At 33.4% G+C, this 20,975-nt stretch overlaps 1 protein-coding gene across 1 annotated transcript in view; it reads left to right on the top strand.

Annotated features, from left to right (window-relative positions):
• SYT10 (synaptotagmin 10) overlaps nucleotides 1-20,975 on the top strand; it is a 53,182-nt gene that overhangs the window by 13,947 nt on the left and 18,260 nt on the right. The window contains exons 2-3 of the mRNA XM_081309373.1: nucleotides 2,492-2,849; nucleotides 16,559-17,126. Coding sequence (XP_081165499.1) covers nucleotides 2,492-2,849; nucleotides 16,559-17,126 — 926 coding nt within the window. The remainder of the gene's footprint in view (nucleotides 1-2,491; nucleotides 2,850-16,558; nucleotides 17,127-20,975) is intronic.

Here is a 20,975-nt window from a genome sequence, read left to right as displayed (position 1 = left end):
CAAATTTTATTTGACCAATTAAGAAAATGGATATTAAAACAAGGTATCATCTCCTCATGAGGTTAGTGAACACTAACATACAACAATATTTATTCCTGTTAAATTGTGGGAACTGGTAAACTTTTCTGTTGTTTTTGTGACAGCAACTGTTGTACTCATTTTGAAAATAGCTATACGAAAATTATATACTACATAACAAATGACCCACCAATTCTGTTTCAAAATATTTACTTCAGAAGGACATTCACAAATATATGCACAAGAAGAAAGGGAGACACAAGGATGCTCACTGTAGCTGTATTGCACTATGAAGCATTGGAACATAAATATCCATCATGACTAATTGTTACGGAATGTTATATATCAGATGAAGTTTGACCTCAAATATTGGTGAATAAAAAGTAAAGCAAATTAAAGAATAAACACATAGTAAGCTATTTATGTTTTAAAAAAGAAGGAGAACATTATATAATTGTATATACTTATTATTTTATAAGAGAGATTTTGTTTTTTATTATTGGGCCTGGACAGGCACACTTACTTGGTATCAGTAGTTACCTCTAGGGAGGGATGGAATCTCTTAAACTTAGTCATGTTTAAAGGAAATTAGAAGCTATTCTGTATTTAGGTTACTAGCTGCCATACCAAAATACTCCAAACTGGAGATAATGAAAACTTACTCCCTCCTTGTACTTGAGGATAGAAGGGGATGGTAAAGTTGAACTCCACTAAGGCCCTTCCTTGGCTTGTAGATGACCATCATTCTCCCTGTGTCTTCAGATGGTTTTCCCTTCATGTGTTATCCCTAACCTCCTCCTCTTATAGAACACAGCAGTTTCATTGAATTAGAGCCGACTCCTATGACCTCATTTTACCTTTATTACTAATCAAAGGGCCCTATCTCCAAATACAGTTGTATTCTGGGTTACCGAGGGTTAGGACTTCAACATACAAATTTAGAGAGGAGTTATTCTCTATCTTGCTATAACTCCCTAAAGCCCTAGTATACTTCCTCTGGTTGTCATGTCACTAGCAGTTAATTTTATTGTCAAGAATGCATGCTTTACTCTCTAAGCTGAGTATGTCTGTATAATCTTTTAATGCTTGTACTCAGACCACATTTTTCTACTCCCAATATTTATTTATATTTTTCCAGCCCTAGCTTTAACTTTAAGCTAAATATCATTAATTGCTGTGCCTTAAACCCTGAGGTTACTGGTCACCTTCAAGTTAAAACTTGTGCTCCTTCTATCTAGAATAAAGAATTTCTTGTGGTTAAAAAAAAATTAGAGAGGAGACAGACACTATTCAGCCTATAATATATTCCTAACATTTTAATTTAAAATAAACAAAAGAGATTGGATTTATATTTGATGTTGAGTCCAAACAAAGTTGTGAAGAAAGGTTACTCAAATCTAACAACAACAACAAAAAATCCTTCGTAGGAAATCTATTTGATTTTCAAAGTTATAAGAATACTGTATAATCAGGTTGCTAACATTGGTTGCCAGGTTTCTGTTAGTGACTAAAAGGCTCAGGGGTCACTCCAGGTAAACTGAGCTGACTGGGCTGTACAAAATAACCACACAGAGACACAAATACCTTTTTCTTTGGGGTCGCTGTGATGGCTCCTCTGACCTTAAGGGTCTGCAGGAAGAGAGAGAGTGAGAGCACACGCTGACCCCTTTTATTGAGGAGAAGCTATTCAAATGAGGCAAGGGGTCAGGTTTCAGGGGGCTGAGTCTATCTTCATGATGTCCCCTGTCAGCAGGTTGACTGACACCTGGGTAGGCCACACCCAAGAGCACAGTGAGAGAAGGGGACACACAGAAGGCACTTCCATGGAAGATTCTATCCTAAACAGGGTAAGGGGTTATATTACAAAGGAACAGGTGAGCGTAGCTTCACCCATGGGGCTATAGCAAGACACAACCATGCACAAGACACTGATCCTGGAACCCAAGAAGGATGGGGAAAGCTCTGCCACATTTCTGCGACTGAGCGCCTCAGCACCCAGCCTGGAAGTGTAATTCAGTCATGTGTAAGGTTGGTCTCCCACAATTGGTTATCTTAGGAAAGTGAAAAATTTAGGAACAAATTTATCAGAAAGGATTTATGGAGTTGAAAATACAACTAATAATGTAACCCATTCATAATTAGTAATGTAAATGCTTACACTGATATTTAAGATTATTTTCTGCACAAAGAATGAGAGGGTTCATCTTGAAATCAAAGATGAAGCAAACAGAAGCATTTCCTGTTGTTGCACCTTTAGAGTTTAATGTTGCAGTTACATAGTTGGTTGCAAATTGTCAATCATTTTTTTGGACAACTCTTGAATCCCTTGTATTTTTTAAATGATATACATATGTTATGCTTTTCCTTATATAACTGGGATGAAACTTTTCAAATATCTATTATGATCTCACCATGTCTGCCTCTTTATGTACAAGATTCATTTGTATTTCTTTATGTTGTCATTTTTTTCCAGATATTTCAGTCAGCCTGTTAGCAGTTGTCGTCAGCTTCTGTGGCCTGGCCTTGCTAGTTGTCTCACTTTTTGTCTTCTGGAAGTTGTGCTGGCCATGCTGGAAAAGCAAACCTTTGACCCCTAATGTCAGTACCCTTCCACAGAGCATTTCAAATGCTCCTACTGAAGTTTTTGAGACAGAAGAGAAAAAAGAGGTTAAAGAAAATGGAAAGCCAGCACTAAAAGCTATTGAGCCTGCAATAAAAATCAGCCACACTTCCCCTGATATCCCAGCAGAAGTCCAAACTGCTTTAAAAGAACATTTAATTAAACATGCACGTGTACAAAGACAAACTACTGAGCCTACGTCTTCATCCCGGTAAGGAAAGAGTAAATGTGTAAAACTGTGTGTGTGTGTGTGTGTGTGTGTGTGTGTGTGAGAGAGAGAGAGAGAGAGAGAGAGAGAGAGAGACAGAGAGAGAGACAGAGAGAGAGAGAGAGAGATTTCAGAAGAGTAAAAAACTTAAGTGGAAAGTAAAAGTAAAAAGAGGAACAGGAAAGATGGGAAAAGCATAGGAAACACATAATTCCATAAAGAGGGAAAGGTAGGACAGTGTAAGTAGGAGCAGGTGAAACTGAAGGCAGAGAAGGAGAAAAGGAGCAGTCACATGAAAGAACTTGGTATAATTTGAGGTATTAGTAAAATCATGTCACACAGATTATTATTTGGCTCTTTCCTTTGAAATATCACTGATTGATAGCTGCTACTGTAGTCTTTCAATTTATTTTATTAATACATATAAAAGTAACCATTTGAAATATATATCATGTAAGCAAAACAAAACAAAAAAAAAAGGTCAGGAAATATTTAACAGTTCTTGATCACAACTAAGAGACTAATGTTTAGGTTACAACTATCTAGCACCTACATCATGAACACAAATTTGTGGAAAGTGGCATTGTTTATTTGAGCTCAGGTAGACCAAACTTACGCTGGGCAGTTCCACAGGAGCCTAATATTGGAGCACACAGAGTGGAGGGTTGCCCACCCAGGAGCCAGTTTGCCTTCACAAAATGCACTTTACCTCATCCTGGGAGGATCAGCCAGTTTGTTTGAATTTCTTTTAAAAACTGGCACAGCATATTCAAATCGTATTAACTGAAAAAAAAAGAGATTCTGGCAAAGAGGTTTTTTTTTTTTTTTCCTGCTAAATATAGTCATCAATTCTTAAAACAAATGACATCATGATAGTAACATATTCTCTGGTTCCTAGAAGTAGCAACTAGTTTTACCCAGGGGTAAATTCAATGGTACTGGGAGGTTACTAATGTTTTCTGCTAACCATATTACTTCCTAATCTTACCTCCTACCCCTGTAAATGTAGGGTGCATGTGTGCTTTCTGACATGACATGATTTCACAGGTTGAGAAGTCTATCAAAGTGAAAACTGGGTAATGTTTGCTACTGGGATTGGTAGACTATTCAATACATCTCTTGTGTGCATAAAAGAGGATTGTATTTATAAATAAATACACTCCATTCTGAAATATTTTCTAGAGGAATCAGGATAATTGTTACCACTGAAGTGAGGATATTTGGGATAGGAAGTTGGATGGATGGAGGTGTCTTTTCCATATCATGCTTTTCTGTACTACTGAAATCTTATAATCAAGGCATGCTTCATATGAGTTGTTATTTTGACTTGTTTTCTGGACAGTGGCCTTTAGTTTGATTTTAATTTTTCTTTTTATGAGTTTTATATAATGTAATCCAGTAAATACTAACTTTAATAAATATTTACCTATAAAATAATTATCCAATATACTCTTTCCTACATATTCTATAAATGAAAATAAAATGCTTTGGAGTAAATCTCATTTTTCTAAAACATTGGAGATATATTATATATATATGTGAAAATATTTTATATATACATATGAAAATATTATATATATATATATATATATATATATATATATTTATAGAGAGAGATTTTAACTGATTTAAAATGACCTCATGTGGCTCCTCATTATCATTACTACTATCCTTTTGAAAACTGTGACCAAATATGATATTTAATGTCTAAAAAGCCTTAAGCTACAAAAAGTTTAGGACAAAAATGTTGAATTAAACAACAAAACATTTTAAAAATAATGTAGTTCCCACTTACTCGCAGGGGAGGTGTTTCAGGGGATACCTGAAAGTATTAAGCTCTATAAAAACTATGTATTTTCCTATGTGTACATACCTATGATAAAGTTTAATTCATAAATGAGGTACAGTAAGAAATTAACGGTAACTGATAATAAAATAAGATGATAGCATCATACTATAGTTTAAACTATATGAATATGGTCTCTCTTAAAATATCTAATTGTACTGTATTCACACTTCTCATCACATCACATAGGCATTGAAAAAACAATGCCTATGTGATGTGATAAATAAGGTGAAAAATGTAGGCATTGTGAGGTACTGTTAGGTAACTATAAGGGTTACTTGAGACTGTGGATTTAATAATCAAGGTGACTACTAAGTGATTAAGAGGCAGGTAGTATATATAACATGGATACTCTGGACAAGGAAATATTTTACATCCTAATGGAAAAGAATAGTGCAAGGTTTTACCATACTACTCAGAATGATGCACAAATTAGAACTCATGGATAGTTTGTTTCTGAAATTTTCCTATCAATATTTCCAGACCTCAGTTTATCACTAAGTGAAACCAAGGATAAAGGTAGGAGATTATTCTATGAACAGCTGCTTTGAAATATGTATCAGTTTAGCTTTTAGAATTAGTCAATGCTTAGTTGATAAGTACACTTCATATAAGAAAACTTAGTAAAGACAAATTGAAGTAATCAGTGGTTTTTAGAAGCTTTGGAAAAACAAAATTCTATCTCAAAAATATTATCTGTTGATTAAAAATAGACCATTTACCTGATTACCCTTAGCTAGAGAAGAATGAAAACATATGTGTGAAGATTGGGGTTTGGATAAAGAAGTGGCTTCTGGAAATAATATGCACTAGCAACAAAGATACATATGTTTAGTCCAGATTTCTTAGTAATTATGTGAAATTGAAAACATCAGAAAAAACCTTTTATCTCAATTAAAAAAGCAAAGTTATATTGCACATTTGGTATTCTTTAAGAGGAAAAACACAATACAAATTCATAGTTTTCTTAGAACTTTGATACTTCATCTGCTCTTTGAGTTCCCTTGTTTATTTGGGTGGCTGGGAAAGGAAGAAGAAAAACATTATTTTTGAGCACTTGCAACTTAGTCACTGTGCCAGTGTATCCTTTCTTCTAATCCTTCTGTATGATTTAAGGATTATTAATTATCCTCATTAGTTGTGAGTTAACTGGAGTCCAGAGAGATTTAAAAATTTGCCTGAAGACACGCAGCTGCAAGAGTAAGAATGCAATTTTAATCAGATTGACAGAATACAGTTTAAGTTTTAAAGTTTTTCTGTAACTAAGAATGTTGGTTACAGAATTTGCTGAGGACAAGTAGTTAGTTCTCAAAGAAGAGAGCCTCTTCCTGCTCATTCCACTCAATTAGAAATTGGGGATTGTGTATGGTTATTGTGAATGACCACAGTCATGATTCTAAATCTGTTTGGCCTTTGAATGAATTCCTTGTAGAAAACTTGATTATTCCTACTTCTCAAAAAAAAAAAACAAACCTCATCTACACTAATTACTTCATCATCCTAGAAATTACCTTTATATAGAGAGGAAGAGGAAATTGCAGAGTTCATTATGCAGCCCACTTGGACACAAAGATGGACAGTATGTTATCACAAATCGGATTATTCAGTTCAAATGCCAACTTTTCCCTAAGATGTGACAAAATCAAACCTACTTGCAAAAACACATGCGCACACGCAAACCAAATTTAACTTCAAGACTTAGTTTCCTTGCCTTGTTATCCCCAGTTCTGCTCAGCTGTTGGGACTCTATTTCATTTGGCTAAGACAGCAGATGACAACATCCCATTCTTATGAATTTCATTTGTCTCTATACTGAAATAACACTCTGATAGGTTTAAGTTTAGTGACATCACTGGAAACTATCACAATTCCCAATTTTTCATCTCCTTTTCAAATGCCTGTAATCTAATGCATCACCCATCAGGCAACCAAATGACCCAGTCAGTATGTGTGTATTTCTTTTTTACTCACATGCTTCTAATGTCCGTCTTGATTGATTGTTCATTCATCTAATAACTTCATTCAACTAATATGTTTACTTATGGATAGAGTCATTGTCTTCTGAACTCTCTCTCCACTCTGAAAACTCTAAATGCCATAATTTTCTATACACTGTGGAGCTAAGACATGTGATACCAACTTCAGTATAAGGAATTATAAGTGTCAACTGTGTGATGCAGCATGTGTAATTCAGAGGCTAGAGAAATTATTTCCAGCTGAGTCATGGAGAAACTCCATTACACTGAGGATAGAGAAACCTAGTAATTCACATTCTGTACATGACAACTGCAAGAGGTGGGGCATCCCAGGTAGAAACATTTTTATATGAAAATTGATAGAACAGGTAGCCTTGTTAAGAAAACCAAGTAAGCTACATGGATTAGAAAAGAAATGAGGAGAGAAATAATGAAAGATACAGTCAGCTGGAATTAAATTATAAGGAGTTCTTGAAACCATGGCTAAGATATTCCAATGCTATCCTGTCAAAAATATTTGCACTACAAGAGTCTCTTGGGTATGAGATATATTTTACAATAATTATTTTGGCAACAGTTTATAAAACACTGTAAGGGAAGGTATTTATGTATTTTAAAATTAATATAGTTTGTAGTTCAGGCATAATTAAAATCAGGAAATATCAAACATCAACAAAAAGAAATCTAAGAAAATTTATAAAGGAAGAATCTAAGATCCCTTGTTTTTTTTCAAAATCTAAAAAATTTTATTTTAGCAGACAACACTGATACAAAAGGAAATGAAAGTAGAATTCTCTGCAGAATAAAAAAGACTTATTGATTATGTCTTCATTTCTTTTGATTCTTTTACCTGCTTTTTGTTTTATTTTCATACATGTACTTAGGGTAATAATGTCCTCATTCCACTGACTTTCCTATCTCCATACCCCTCAACCCTCCTTCCCCTTTGCCCCATTTAAACTTAATCTATTCCTCGCAGGCTCCCCACTCCATCCCCATTATGAATTAGCATCCTTATATCAGAGAGGACATTTGGCATTTGTTTTTGGGGGGAATTGGCTTACTTCACTTAGCATTATATCCTCCAACTCCATCCATTTACCTACAAATGCCGTGATTTTATTCTCTTTTAATGCTCAGTAATATTCCATTGTGTATGTATACTGCATTCTCTTTGTCCATTCATCTACTGAAGGGTATCTAGGTTGGATCCACAATTTAGCTGTTGTGAATTGTGTTGCTATAAACATTGATGGGGCTGTGTCACTGTAGTATGCTGTTTTTAAGTCCTTTGGATATAGACCAAGGAGTGGGATAGCTGGGTCAAATATGATTCTACTCCAAGTTTTCCAAATTCTTTCCATATTGTCGGCACCAATTTATAGTCCCACCGACAATGTATGAGTATGCCTTTTCCCCCCCATCCTCACCAACACTTATTGTTTGTATTCTTAATAGCTGCCATTCTGACTGGAGTGAGATGAAATCTTAAGTAGTTTTGATTTGCATTTTTCGAATTCCTAGCGATGATGAACATTTTTTTTTATATATTTGTTGATTGATTGTAAATCATCTGCTGAGAAGTGTCTCTTCAGTTCCTTGGCCCATTTATTGATTGGGTTATTTGTTTTTTTGGTGTTAAGATTTTTGAGTTCTTTACATATCTAGAGACTAGTGCTCTATCTGATGTGCATGTGGTTAAAAAAAATTGTCACTTCAGTCATTCTATGTCCATTCCAAACCTTTTTAGAGCCTCATACAGAATGAAGGCTGTTGTAATCTGACAAAGGAGCCATTATACCATTTTGGTTCTATAAATACTCAGACATATGGCTGTGTGATGCTTTCTTAGGCAGAGAATCTGCTTGTTTACTTTTATATTGCTTTCTGATGCCTAGACAAAGGACTCCAGAAACTCAGGGTATATTTTTTTAATTAAAAAAGTAGTATATAAATTCAGTGACCTTATTTTGCTTACTCAAATAGACTTTCCACAGTTGCCCACTAGAAGGGTAGTTGGCCTTTACATCAGACTTTTGGAGATCTTAACTCTCTTTGCCTCCATTTTTGCTCATGCTGCTTTCTTTATCTACTGTAAGATCTTCACAGAAAATGTACTGAGAGTCTAGTTTTTCTGCCTAATTATAAGCTTATTAGCCTTTATTGTTTAAAGCTGCAGTTACACCCTAGTCATTATTTAGTGTCTTACTATTGAGCTCCAAATGTTTAACAAACTAAATCCTAAATTCTCGGAGAACAAGGGTGTGTAACCTACTTTTATCCCTTCCTAATCCCAGCACTGTGTAGGTGCATAATAAGTACCAAGTGAATGCTTTTGATTGATCTATCATCACTGTGCTTCATTTTGCTCTTCACCAGGTGGTGAGATAACTGTGCTCATATTAAAAGGAGGTTAATGAGGGTATACTCACAGGGAAGTGTATGAGACCCAATGTTCTGTGCATTCATTATGGTATAAAGATGAAGTGAATCGTCAGTGGCAAAATAATTTGGTGAGAATGAGGAATTATAAAGGTTTGACACTGTTAGAGAGGATTCTAACTACCTACTGCAAATAATTAGGTAATGTAATGGGAGACCCAATGGGACATGAACAAAAGCAGGAAAATATACATGGAAAATAAAATCACTGACTCATGTGTTCTGACAGATTTACAACATTTACAATTAGCTATGGTTAATTAGAAAAGTAGTTCTTAAAATGATCACACACAATGCCAGAAAGAATACTCAGTATACCTCATTATAAGGAAAATGAAGAATTATGTAAAAAGAAATCAATGGGATTCCATAGTTTTCTTTACTATAAAGGAGTTAAAAAAATTATCTTGAAAGAAATCAAAACTTGAAATTGTTCATTCCAGGCCACTATAAGGAATGGAAAACAAGTTGTTTCACAAAGACAGAGTTTAAGAGGTTGGAATCTATTTAGGAAATCAAGAAAAGCAATGCTTGCCAAAGCGGCCTGAGTTCTTTCTCAGATAGTCACAAAGCATGCTTTCCAGTAACTTGACATGACCCGACAATCTCCTTTATGGAAGATGTGGATCTGATGTACACACTTGATTGTTCTCTGAAAAGGGTAGCCCTTAGAACCAAAGTCAGACATAGAACTTTACTAAATATATTCAAACTTGAAGAGTTTGTTTTCTGGCACTGATAAATATTATTTTTCTACAGAAGCACTAATTGTAAGTTGATTGGTATTTCTTCTTTATAATGCAAATAATTTGGGGAAAGTTTGATGTTATTAGACACAAGTTTAGGGTAAACTGTTTTCATAAACATGCATTTCCTTAGTTCCAACACATGTTTATGATGAATGCATAAAACATACTTAGTCTTAATAACACTTAATAATACTTAATCTCTGCCATTATAAAAGCCATACTCTAGAAAAAGATTTGGAGAATGGAAGACATATATGAAAATGCATAGGTTTAAATAGAAAGGGAAGAGTTAAATTGGACAGTGAATATACTGTCCTCAACTCTAACCAGGAGTTTTGCTGTGAATGTTAGAGAAACAGGAGTACAGAGAGAGGAAGTCGGGTGAATGGAGGATTTCTTTAAGACCCTCTTATACCTCAACTAGGATAACCTTTCCAATTTGCCAGAATCTCCAATCCACTGATTCTATCACCACACTGTACTCTCTAATTCCTTACTATTATTTTTTTCCTCTACTTGGTTTCAGTTCTGCAGTAAATCATTAGAGCCACTGTCTTGTATGCATCAACAATTCCCAGTTGCACCCTATTTCTTATTTGCACAGTAAAACCATAGCCCTGAGTGAATTCAACTCTGTCATCTCTACATGTTCAAGTGAATATGACTGGAAGAAAACAAAAAGCAACTCTCACTGATCCACTTTAAATCTGTGATCACATTCCTCATACAGGTACTCATGCTACACAGCAATCCAGTTTTCCTCTCAATCTTACACGCTATTTCACAACTTCTCACCTTCTTCAAACTTCTGCCACATTCATCCTCATATTCTGTTTCAATTAGTGAGTTTATTTCCGATTTCAGTAAGAAAAATAGAGAAAGCATAAAACTTCCACAGATTCTTACCATTTTGTCAATTCTTTTACCAGCATCTATAAATATGTATTTGCTTGATTGATACTAATGATCAAGGCTTTGATCTAAAGCCAAAGCCACCACACTTGTGTGCCAGAGCTCATTTTCCTCACATCACTTTTAGTTATTCTCCTCTCTGATTCCTGCATTATTAACTCTATTTGATCAGTACCATCAGAATAAGAACATCCTGTTATTTATTCTATCTAAAAAGAACCGGGGAAGGTGGGAGGTGTTGATCAGAGAGAGGCAGAGGCATGCATAAAATTGGAGTTGTGGAGAGCTTGCAGTTAATGATAAGGATGAAACCTGGTAGTGAGTAAGGGAAGAGGAGAACATCAGTGGAGGAGAAGAATTCATAGAATTTAGAGGCCGAGCAGTTTAAAGAAACATACATTGCAAGGATTTAGAGCAGAAGCACCATCAAAAAGAGTGTTAGTGAGCCAGGAGACTAAAGTAGTGACTTTAAAATGATCAATATGGATATCAATGAATGACTAAAAGTAAGTAATAATAATAGGGAAGTGATCCATTGATGATGCTTCAGCTGAAAGTGGTGGTTGAAGGGAGAATGGTGTGAAAGTGATAATGGGGGACAGGAGACCAATGGTATAGGGCTGTGGAAAAAACAATAGCCACAACAAGATAGAGCTCTGGAGGATTGGTAATCACCATCTCCTTTTCTTGGGGAAAAGGCCAAGTTGCTTCTAAGCAATACATTGAAAAGAATAGTCAGGGAAGAGGTAAACTAATTTTTAAAAATTCATTGTGGCATTTTATATAACTTAGTCTGCCATGATATACACAGTTCCTTACATGATAAAAGCTCAGATATTTGTGTAATGAAGGAATTGCTCTTGTCCTTGTCTCAGATCGAATGGAAGGAAAAAAGAAGCAAAAGATGAAAACTCTGTTTATCAGAAACTTGATTTAGTCTATTTGAACCTCCTTATCCATAAAATGGGGCTATAATTTTTAATATATTATAATTTCCAATGCTAATTCCATTAATCAGAGACGAGAATCTCTTTTAAACATATTTAAGAACAAATAGAATGCTGCTAAAGAAATTTTTACTTTTCCTCTTTGATTTCTCAAAAAAAAAATCAGGTTAACTTACTAGATGATAAAGACATTGTAAATAAGAACAACAGGATATCAGTTCCCCACTTTAAGAAAAGAGACTTACTTTAAGAAACGAGTTGGGGAGTAATCTAGGGCATGCTCACACAGGAACAACTTTGTATGTGCCATCCTTGCATCCCCAAATAGGAAGATGAAATTTGAGCTTGTCAAAACTAGAGAGTTCATTATGGCATTTGAATTTCAGTTCCTTGTGTCCTGAATTTTAATGATAATAATTAATATCAATACAAAGGATTACAGTTTTCAAAGTTCTCTATAACTTCATTTTACTTTCACAACAACTATGAAAGGACTGTTTTTGCAGAAGAAGAAAATTAAGCTCAAGCCAAGTGAAATGACCCTCCCTGCACAGGGCAGCTGAAGCTACTACATTGCAGTCAGATTCCAATTCAGCACTCTCCCCAGTGTTTGGATGGTACTCTGCTAGATCTGAGGGATGAGAATGGGATTAGTAACAGTCAAATGGCTTGCACTTCCACCAGTTGGATATTTGTGTGAGCCACTAATCACTGTCATTCTAAAAAAGAAAAAGAAAAAAAAAGAAGAAGAAAAAAAAGATCTGTGTTGTCATGGCAATAGTTTAACATTGTAATAATTAAAGCTTTTCTTAACTGACTAGCTAAACTGTGACTTAGAATATACACTATTTACCCTGTAATTAGGACAATAGTTTACAAGAACAAAAATGTTACTATGTTTTTGACTCCTGTTGTTAGAGGAGGCTTTGATTTCTTTTAGAAGAGGATTTACAGCCTGAAAAAATCATATTCAGGGCATAAAGAAGACATTTCTGATCTTTGAGGGAAGGATAGAAGATTTAAGTTTTATTACATTGAAGAGTATGAGTGTGAATTAAGGAATAAATCCATAAGAAATAAGAATCAGAATCTCATTGCATGGGTAAAAGTGATTTTTAACAGAAATATTTGATTACTCAATAAAATATCTCAAATATTTTAGGAACATTGTAGAAACCAGATTAGAATAGATCAGTTTAGTACCTCACAATATATTGTTATTATTATTTTCATGTATTCTCTTTGACCACTTTCCTAAGTCCAGTGTAGGCTACTGATCCTATAGATACCTGTGCGGATTTCAAGGTCAAATTACATTTCATGGCATGCCTAGTAAATGAAAATGGGATAGATCTAAGGAAACAACACTTCAAAATTTAAGTTGGTAAAAAAAACTTTGCTTATATACTTGGTTATAGAAACTAAAATATTGAATTTTAAGTTCAGTATGATTTTAATTAATAGAATTAGTAGCTAATTCTCTCATTTGAGGTAAAGTAGTCCTAGTGTATCTCTCTGTATACAAACAATTTTTTAGTTTAGTCAAATTTTAACTTGACCATTTTTAACATATAATACAGCATAAATTGTAAACACATTTTCCTTTGACCCTACTTCAAAATATGTCAATTTTTTATAGGATGTACTACAACAGTAAACGTTATAAGAATGTTTTACATAATGTCTAATTATAATTTAACTTACAAATTGAACATTCTTGTTCCCTTTCAATTCTTGGTAACTAGTCAAGGAAGTGAAAAACATCTCTAAAAATACATCTCAAGCTATTTCAACCAAATAAACTTTGGATCTGATTGGATTATATAAGTATGTTATAAATAATGTTTAAGTGAAAAAGTTATATAAAAGCATATATAAATAATTTTTCAATATCTCATGTGATTACTTAGTAGAATGACTAATTTCTGAAATAATGTAATTAGGCAGCATAACTAGGAATATGATAGTAGAGCATGGTGGTTGGGTGTGGCCACTAGGCCCAGGCTCCCTCAGTCAGATTTTAATTTGAGCACCAGCCTAGCTATGCTACTTTGAATAAATTATGCCTCTGTGCCCTGGGTCCACACATGTAAATTAGAGAACACTATAGTATATACTTCATAGGGTTACAGGAGGATCAATTGAGTTGATAAGAATTTAAGCTTGTACCTGCCAAATCATAAGTACTTATTGTTAGTCTTTACTAGAAAAACCTAAAGAGCAAGGATGTATTTTAATTTTTAACTGTGAAAAAATCTGATAGTTTATTTATTAATTTTTTCCTGTCTTTTATTATTCTCCTTTGATATTTATCCCTAATTATCACTGGATATTATTTTCTCTCAATCTGTTTCTTATATTCTTCAGCACCTGATCCGATGCTGGATGTAATATCATTTTTTCTGTAAGTATTTTCATCCACATAATTGCAACAGCACTCTGCAAGTCCCTTTTTCCAGGTAAAGCCAAGCAGGATGTTGGAGATCTTTTGAAAATGCTACAGTATATTTTCACGTTTGCCTCTGGCACTGTTCTGCCACTATACCAGTTTACAGTATATGCCATATACCATTTACAGTATATGTACTGAATTGTAATTCCTTTATTTTTTTTGAGAAATCTGTGACTAATACAAATAACAGACAAAGAGTTGTTCATACTCTCACAACTCTTTTTGGTTTATCTTTATCTGTATAAGAGGAACTATAGAGAAAGGCTGAATAAGTTGAAGTACAGCTCTAAAATTTTTTTATGGAGTTGTTTCAATAACTTCATCGTTTCAGTTCAGTTACAGATAATAAGAAAATATAAGAGAATGAAATTGGCAACACCTCAGACTATAATTCTGTTTTTAACAAATCCCATTTTGGTAATACCATGGATATTTAAACCTATAAAATTATCAAAGAACCAAAGAATGACAGAATCACACAACCATTCAGGGTTATACAACCTCTAACAGTTTAGCACCTCACTTGAGGCAAAAATCCTTTTCTTCATCATCTAATCTCTGTTTTAATTATTCCAGTGTGGAGAAGTTCATTACTTCATCATGTTGGATAGCTCTAGATATTTTAAAATGCTTCCTTTTATGAAGCTGAAGTTTGCCTACCTACAGCTTCCATAAATCCCTATTGTCATGAAAAGTTCTTCAGGTATTAGCAGACAGTTAGCATTAATTTTATCTTTGCCCTTAGCCCCTGTGTTTTTCCTCTCCTTTTTAGGTTCAACATCCTTGTTTTTTGATGTTCACTAAGTTTTTAATTCCTATTTAGGAAATCAATGTGCATGTATGAATCAATGATTTAAATATTCATTAAGCAATGTCCTGAGTATCAGTGTTATAAAGGTGTGGAACTCAACTCAATAGACAACAGAAGTGAACAGAGGATTTTGAAGTGAGTTACCTGAGAGTATGCTGAAGACTACTGGAGAAAGCAAGGATATGGTGATGAGGATTTGGATTGAGCAGAAATGGAAAGGGAATGGGATGGATAAATATATGATATCAACAGATTTAGAAAACTGAATAAATCTCATGGATGAAAGGAAGGTGATTCAAAGCACACTGCATGTTTCCAAGTATGAGTGACTCATAAAAATGTTAGTGCTGTTAGTGATTTTAAAAGAGAAAACTGGTTTCAGAGCAAAAGGGAGAAATAGATGAGTTTTGCTTGAGTTTAGGTAGAATTAATACATCTGTTAAGAAATATTCATTGGATTTCTAAACTGGAAGACTTAGAGATATAGGATTTAAAATTATTGTAGCTAGGAAATATCTGTGGAACTATCAGATTCAAGACAACAATTATAGTCTAAGAACAGATGATTAGTCTGATGGACAGACCAAGGAGAGACAAGAAAAAAGACCTTGGACTAAGTCTGGAGGAGACAAATGGATTGGTATAGCTTATTCTGTAAGTTATGGTGTTAAGAGAAGCAGGTCTTAAGGCAGATCACCTTTAGAAGACATTAGTAAGCTTACATATTAAATAGTCTGGAAATTTTGACAAGAAGAATAGTAATAGTGATTAAGGAAATTCAGTTAGAATTTTTAAAACTGTTATTTTGACCCCAAATTCTAGAGTTCTACTTTTATTGTTTCCTTAGAGCTTCTAAAGCCAATCTATGTTGAAAAAAGGAAAATGTACTAATTTTGTCTGTCACAACATTATATTCTTTGTAAAAGTAAATATACAATTATTTATTTTATGCATTAGAAATAACATATGAGGACATGTGAATCTATATGTATTTAATACTGTAACAACTAAAACATGAAATTTATGAGACCCAAACATCCACATGGAAATAAAACAGTCATATGAATACTTTATCTGTATGAAGTTTACACCTAGATACACCCAGGTGATTGACAGCATATTTTTGTGCAATATTGAATTTTGTTGGTAATCACATTTCTTTATGCGCTTATTATTATTCGAAGTACCAAATTCAAAGCCTCATAAAATGTATATCTGTTTCAGGTGTTTCTAGAACTTGAGGAGGCTTCTTCTTGAATATTGCATATATCACTTTTCAAAAGTATTTATGCACGTGTGTGTGTGTTGGTGTGTGTGTCTATTTAAACATATATATACATATACATATTGTGTATATAATATATATATATCACATGAATTTAATTAAATATATATATCATATAAATTTAATTCCTATTTAGGAAATCAATGTGCATGTATGAATCAGTGATTTAAATATTCATTAATTAAATTCATATATATGTATAAATATATCTTGGTGAGGAGAGTTTATGTACCTTTTTATAATATGGTCATTAATTTGATCTGCCTAAATGATATGTTTTGTGTGTGTACAGCCACAATTCCTTCAGGAGACACCTACCAAGGCAAATGCAAGTGTCCAGTGTTGATTACAGTATGGGCACTGAGCCTGTTTTACAAAGAGGAGAAACCACCACCAGCATTGGGAGGATAAAACCAGAGCTGTACAAACAGAAGTCAGTTGACTCCGAGGGCAACAGAAAAGAAGATGTCAAAACCTGTGGGAAACTTAACTTTACCCTGCAGTATGATTATGAAAATGAACTTCTAGTTGTCAAAATTATCAAAGCCCTAGATCTTCCTGCTAAAGATTTCACAGGAACATCTGACCCTTATGTGAAGATGTATCTTCTTCCGGATAGGAAAAAGAAATTTCAGACCCGTGTACACAGAAAGACTTTAAATCCTCTGTTTGATGAAACTTTTCAATTTCCAGTAGCATATGATCAACTAAGCAACCGAAAACTCCATTTCAGTGTATATGATTTTGACAGATTTTCTAGACATGACATGATTGGCGAGGTGATTCTTGATAACTTGTTTGAAGTCTCTGATCTCTCCAGGGAAGCCACAGTCTGGAAAGATATTCATTGTGCTACCACAGTAAGTAATAATTTCACCATTATATTGTTTTTTTTTTATCTACAGGAGATGAATTATTACCTAGATTATTAGGATGAATTCTACAGAATTCTAGAATTTAGATCCTAAGAACCTGCAGAGGTAGGATTTGTTTATACTGTCATCATCATCGTCGTCATCACCATTATCATCATCATCATAACTTGGATACCTAACATAATACAGATAAAATTAGGTATTGTGTAAATATCTAATTAGCCCTTTATAAATTACCAAAATTAGCAGGCTTTTCTCTTATAAAATATTTATATGTAACTTACCCTCAGCACCCAATTTCCTCATGTTTAATATTGATTTCATTATTTAATGTGATTTTGTTCATCAGATCAAAACTGAAAATGTACTATGATGTTATTCAGTTTGATCAAACACAATTCATTACTTCAGAAGCCTTCATGGAATTCATATGATTACAGCAGTTGAAATACAGAATGATCAAGAAGTTAGGGGCTGGGGATGTGGCTCAAGCGGTAGCGCGCTCGCCTCGCAAGCATGCGGCCTGGGTTCGATCCTCAGCACCACATACCAACAAAGATGTTGTGTCCGCCGAGAACTAAAAATAAATATTAAAAATTCTCTCTCTCTCTCTCTCTCTCCTCTCTCACTCTCTCTTTAAAAAAAAAAAAAAGAAGTGGTCACACTATAATACTACTTTTTCATTATGAAATGCTTTTTCCAATGATAAAGTAATAATAATTTTGTAACTGAAAATTTTGAAAACAGTCAAAATACATAGCATAAAATTAAGACAATAAACAATACTACCAATTATATAAATATTTTGGTATACTTCTTTCCAATTTTTGCTATGTGTACACTAACATAATTAAATCATACTGTTAAGGTTTTTCAGCATAATTATCTTTCATATTTAATCTGTTTTAACGCATGTTTTAAATATATAATCCATTTTATTATTGTTAGATGTTTAATTTAGGCATCAATTTTTACACTAAAATTATAGTTTTTCATATCTGCTTTTTTATTTGACTTTGTCTATGATAGAATTCTAGAAGTGGAATTAAAGAACTGGTTTCTTAGGTTAGATTGCTAAATAGTTTTTGGTTTATTAGTTTTAAAATGATATCATTTGACTTCTTTCAAGATAGTCTATGTATTTTTAAATTTTTACCAAAATAATAACCTTAAAATATTGCAGTTTTGAATAGAGAGGGATTACTAAGAAAAAGAAAGAATAATTTTCCAATTAAAAATAGTTCCCTTTGGACTAGAGTTGTAGCTCAGTGGTAAGCACTTACCTGGCATGTGAGACACTGGATTTGATCCTTAGCACCACATAAAAATAAATAAAATGTTAAAATAGTTCCTTTTGGGGGCTGGGTTGTGGTTCAGTGGAGAGCACTTGCTTAGCATGTGTGAAGCACTGGGTTCAATTCTCAGCACCACATAAAAAAGACATAAATAAAATAAAGGTATTGTGTCCATCTACAACTAAAACAAAAATTATTTTTTAAAAAATAGTCCCCTTTTGTGTTTTGTCCTCTGATCAGTATTTTGATAACTGCAGTCAGTATTTGGGTTGGTTGTGCTATTATTATGAATTATGTAGATAAAGTAATTTAAAAGTTTATCCTGCCCATTTAATACTGTATTACATCATGTTAGTTTTTATTTCATGGTCTCCATTGTAATATTGATTAGGAAACAAAGAAGGAATTTTGAAACTGGATCATATTTCAAAGGCACTCTGGAGTTCTTTTGATTTCACATTAGTTTTTCACTTTATTGCTTGAATTCCTACAGGGAAAATATAGTGAGCAGTGCTTTTTACAGCTTTTAAAAACATGACAGCTTCTAGAATTCTACAGATGCAGATTGTAATTAGTTGTTAAGTTATTTCTTTGACTTTCTAGTCTTACTATTCCTTTGATTATTTTAACAAATAAGTTCTGAGTGCCTACTCTGTTTTGGCATGCTGTAAGTATTAAAGATGCAACAACACATTTCTGTAAAAACAAATTTTGAGGCATGTTCTTTTCATAAAATCAGGTTCAGAGATAGGTAATCAGCAAATGAAGTCTAAAATTATTGTAATTTTCTAGGAGATTGGTAGTAAATCTTAAATTTTTTAAAAATCTTCAACTTCTGTATCCCAAATTGGTTCTCAGATGGAGGTGTTTATTTTGAGTAAGAAAATAATCTGTGTGTAAAAAATTAATTTTCATGTAGGGATCATCATACTATATATCACAAATATAGCAAGCTAATTACTTCTATATCAACATGGAAATATCCCTAACAAAAGGAACTATCACAAGGAAAAGCAGTGTATATCAAATACCACTATTTCTGTGACCAGAAAGTAAACTACATATTCAGTTACACATACAAAAGACATATCTATGTAAAGACACCCATTAATTAAATAATAAACTGGCAAATGTGGTAAAACTGGATGAAGGAATATAGAAAGGGAATGACTTGCAACTTACTGCCTTATGTATTTTTCTTTTAATTATTTAACCATATTGTTTAAAATGTTTAATTAGCTCTTGAAAAATTTGATCACTATAGAGACTAATGTATTTTGAATACTTAAATGTAGTTTTCCTATCCACACTCAAGAAGCCATTGAAAGTATAAGAAAATGAGGAAAAGATTTCTCTTTTTTCAACAGAATCAACTTCACTTTGCATATTTATTTATTTATTTATTTACTCATCTATCCAGTAAGCATTTTTTCACAACATTGTTCTGGATACTTAAAAATTCTCACAAGAAAGTAAGGTTCATGTGCACACCACATTGACCTAGTTTACAGGTATAAAATGTTTGAACCCATTATTTTCTAACTTAGCATCTGACAAGTATTATTTGTAAAAGCAGGCCTTGACATGACAATATAAGAAATTGTGCTTATTGCACCAACCATTCAGAGTACTAAATGTTTTGCTGAGTATTGAAGTAATGTATTTCATTACACGTTACTAAAGTTTTAAAAAATGTTTTGAATTTTTTTTCTCATGGGTGCATTATATTTTTAATTCTACCCCCAATTATACTGGATCTATTACAGGATCAGAATAATATCTCCTCATATATTAAAACGTATATGAGTGTGTGTGTGTTTGCATATGTATAGGTTTTTTGCATTTCATCATTAATTAGAAAAAGTTACAACTATGGAATAGTGTGTTACCTAATAAAATTTTAGAATGTGGCAAAATTCCAATCCTATTATAAGGAAAAGGTGTTGTAGACGTCAGGGTAGCAGAGAATGGACATTTTGGTCAGGGGCTGTCTGCATCTCCTGAGATGTAGCAGGCAGTACTGTAGCCACAGGTCTGCAGGTCCATAGGTCGGGACAGCTGGCCCACCCCACATCTGTTCCTCTTTGAGCAGACCTAGTTTGTTCTGTGTGTTATTTCTGAAGTAAACCTAACCCTAGAGTGCTATGGATTACACATGTGCTTATGGAATAACAATTAATTGATTATAGATTGACTCAAATGACACAAGTTTTGTGAACCTATCTTTAAGGTCTTTGAGTCATCTTGTAAGAACTGACAGGAAGCATCTCTGTTGAAGTATAAAAATGAATTAAATTTAAGCTTAGCCTCAAATTATAGGATCTATCATAGATGATCACAAACATATAAGAGATCTCAAAGCATGATTCTTCCTGGTCTAACACCTGCCCAATTCAGGCACACTTGAAAAGAATTCTGAATCACGAATATTTAATAGTTCATAAATCACCACTGTTTGTTACATTATTTTTTACATTAGATCACATTATGTACATTTATAGAAAAAGGTTTCATTGTCTGTTGGGATTATTCTGACCAT

This window comes from Spermophilus citellus, assembly GCF_964194105.1.
Source record: "Spermophilus citellus genome assembly, chromosome: 10".
Classification (NCBI taxonomy): Eukaryota; Metazoa; Chordata; class Mammalia; order Rodentia; family Sciuridae; genus Spermophilus; species Spermophilus citellus.
This window is presented reverse-complemented; position numbering and strand designations above follow the sequence as displayed.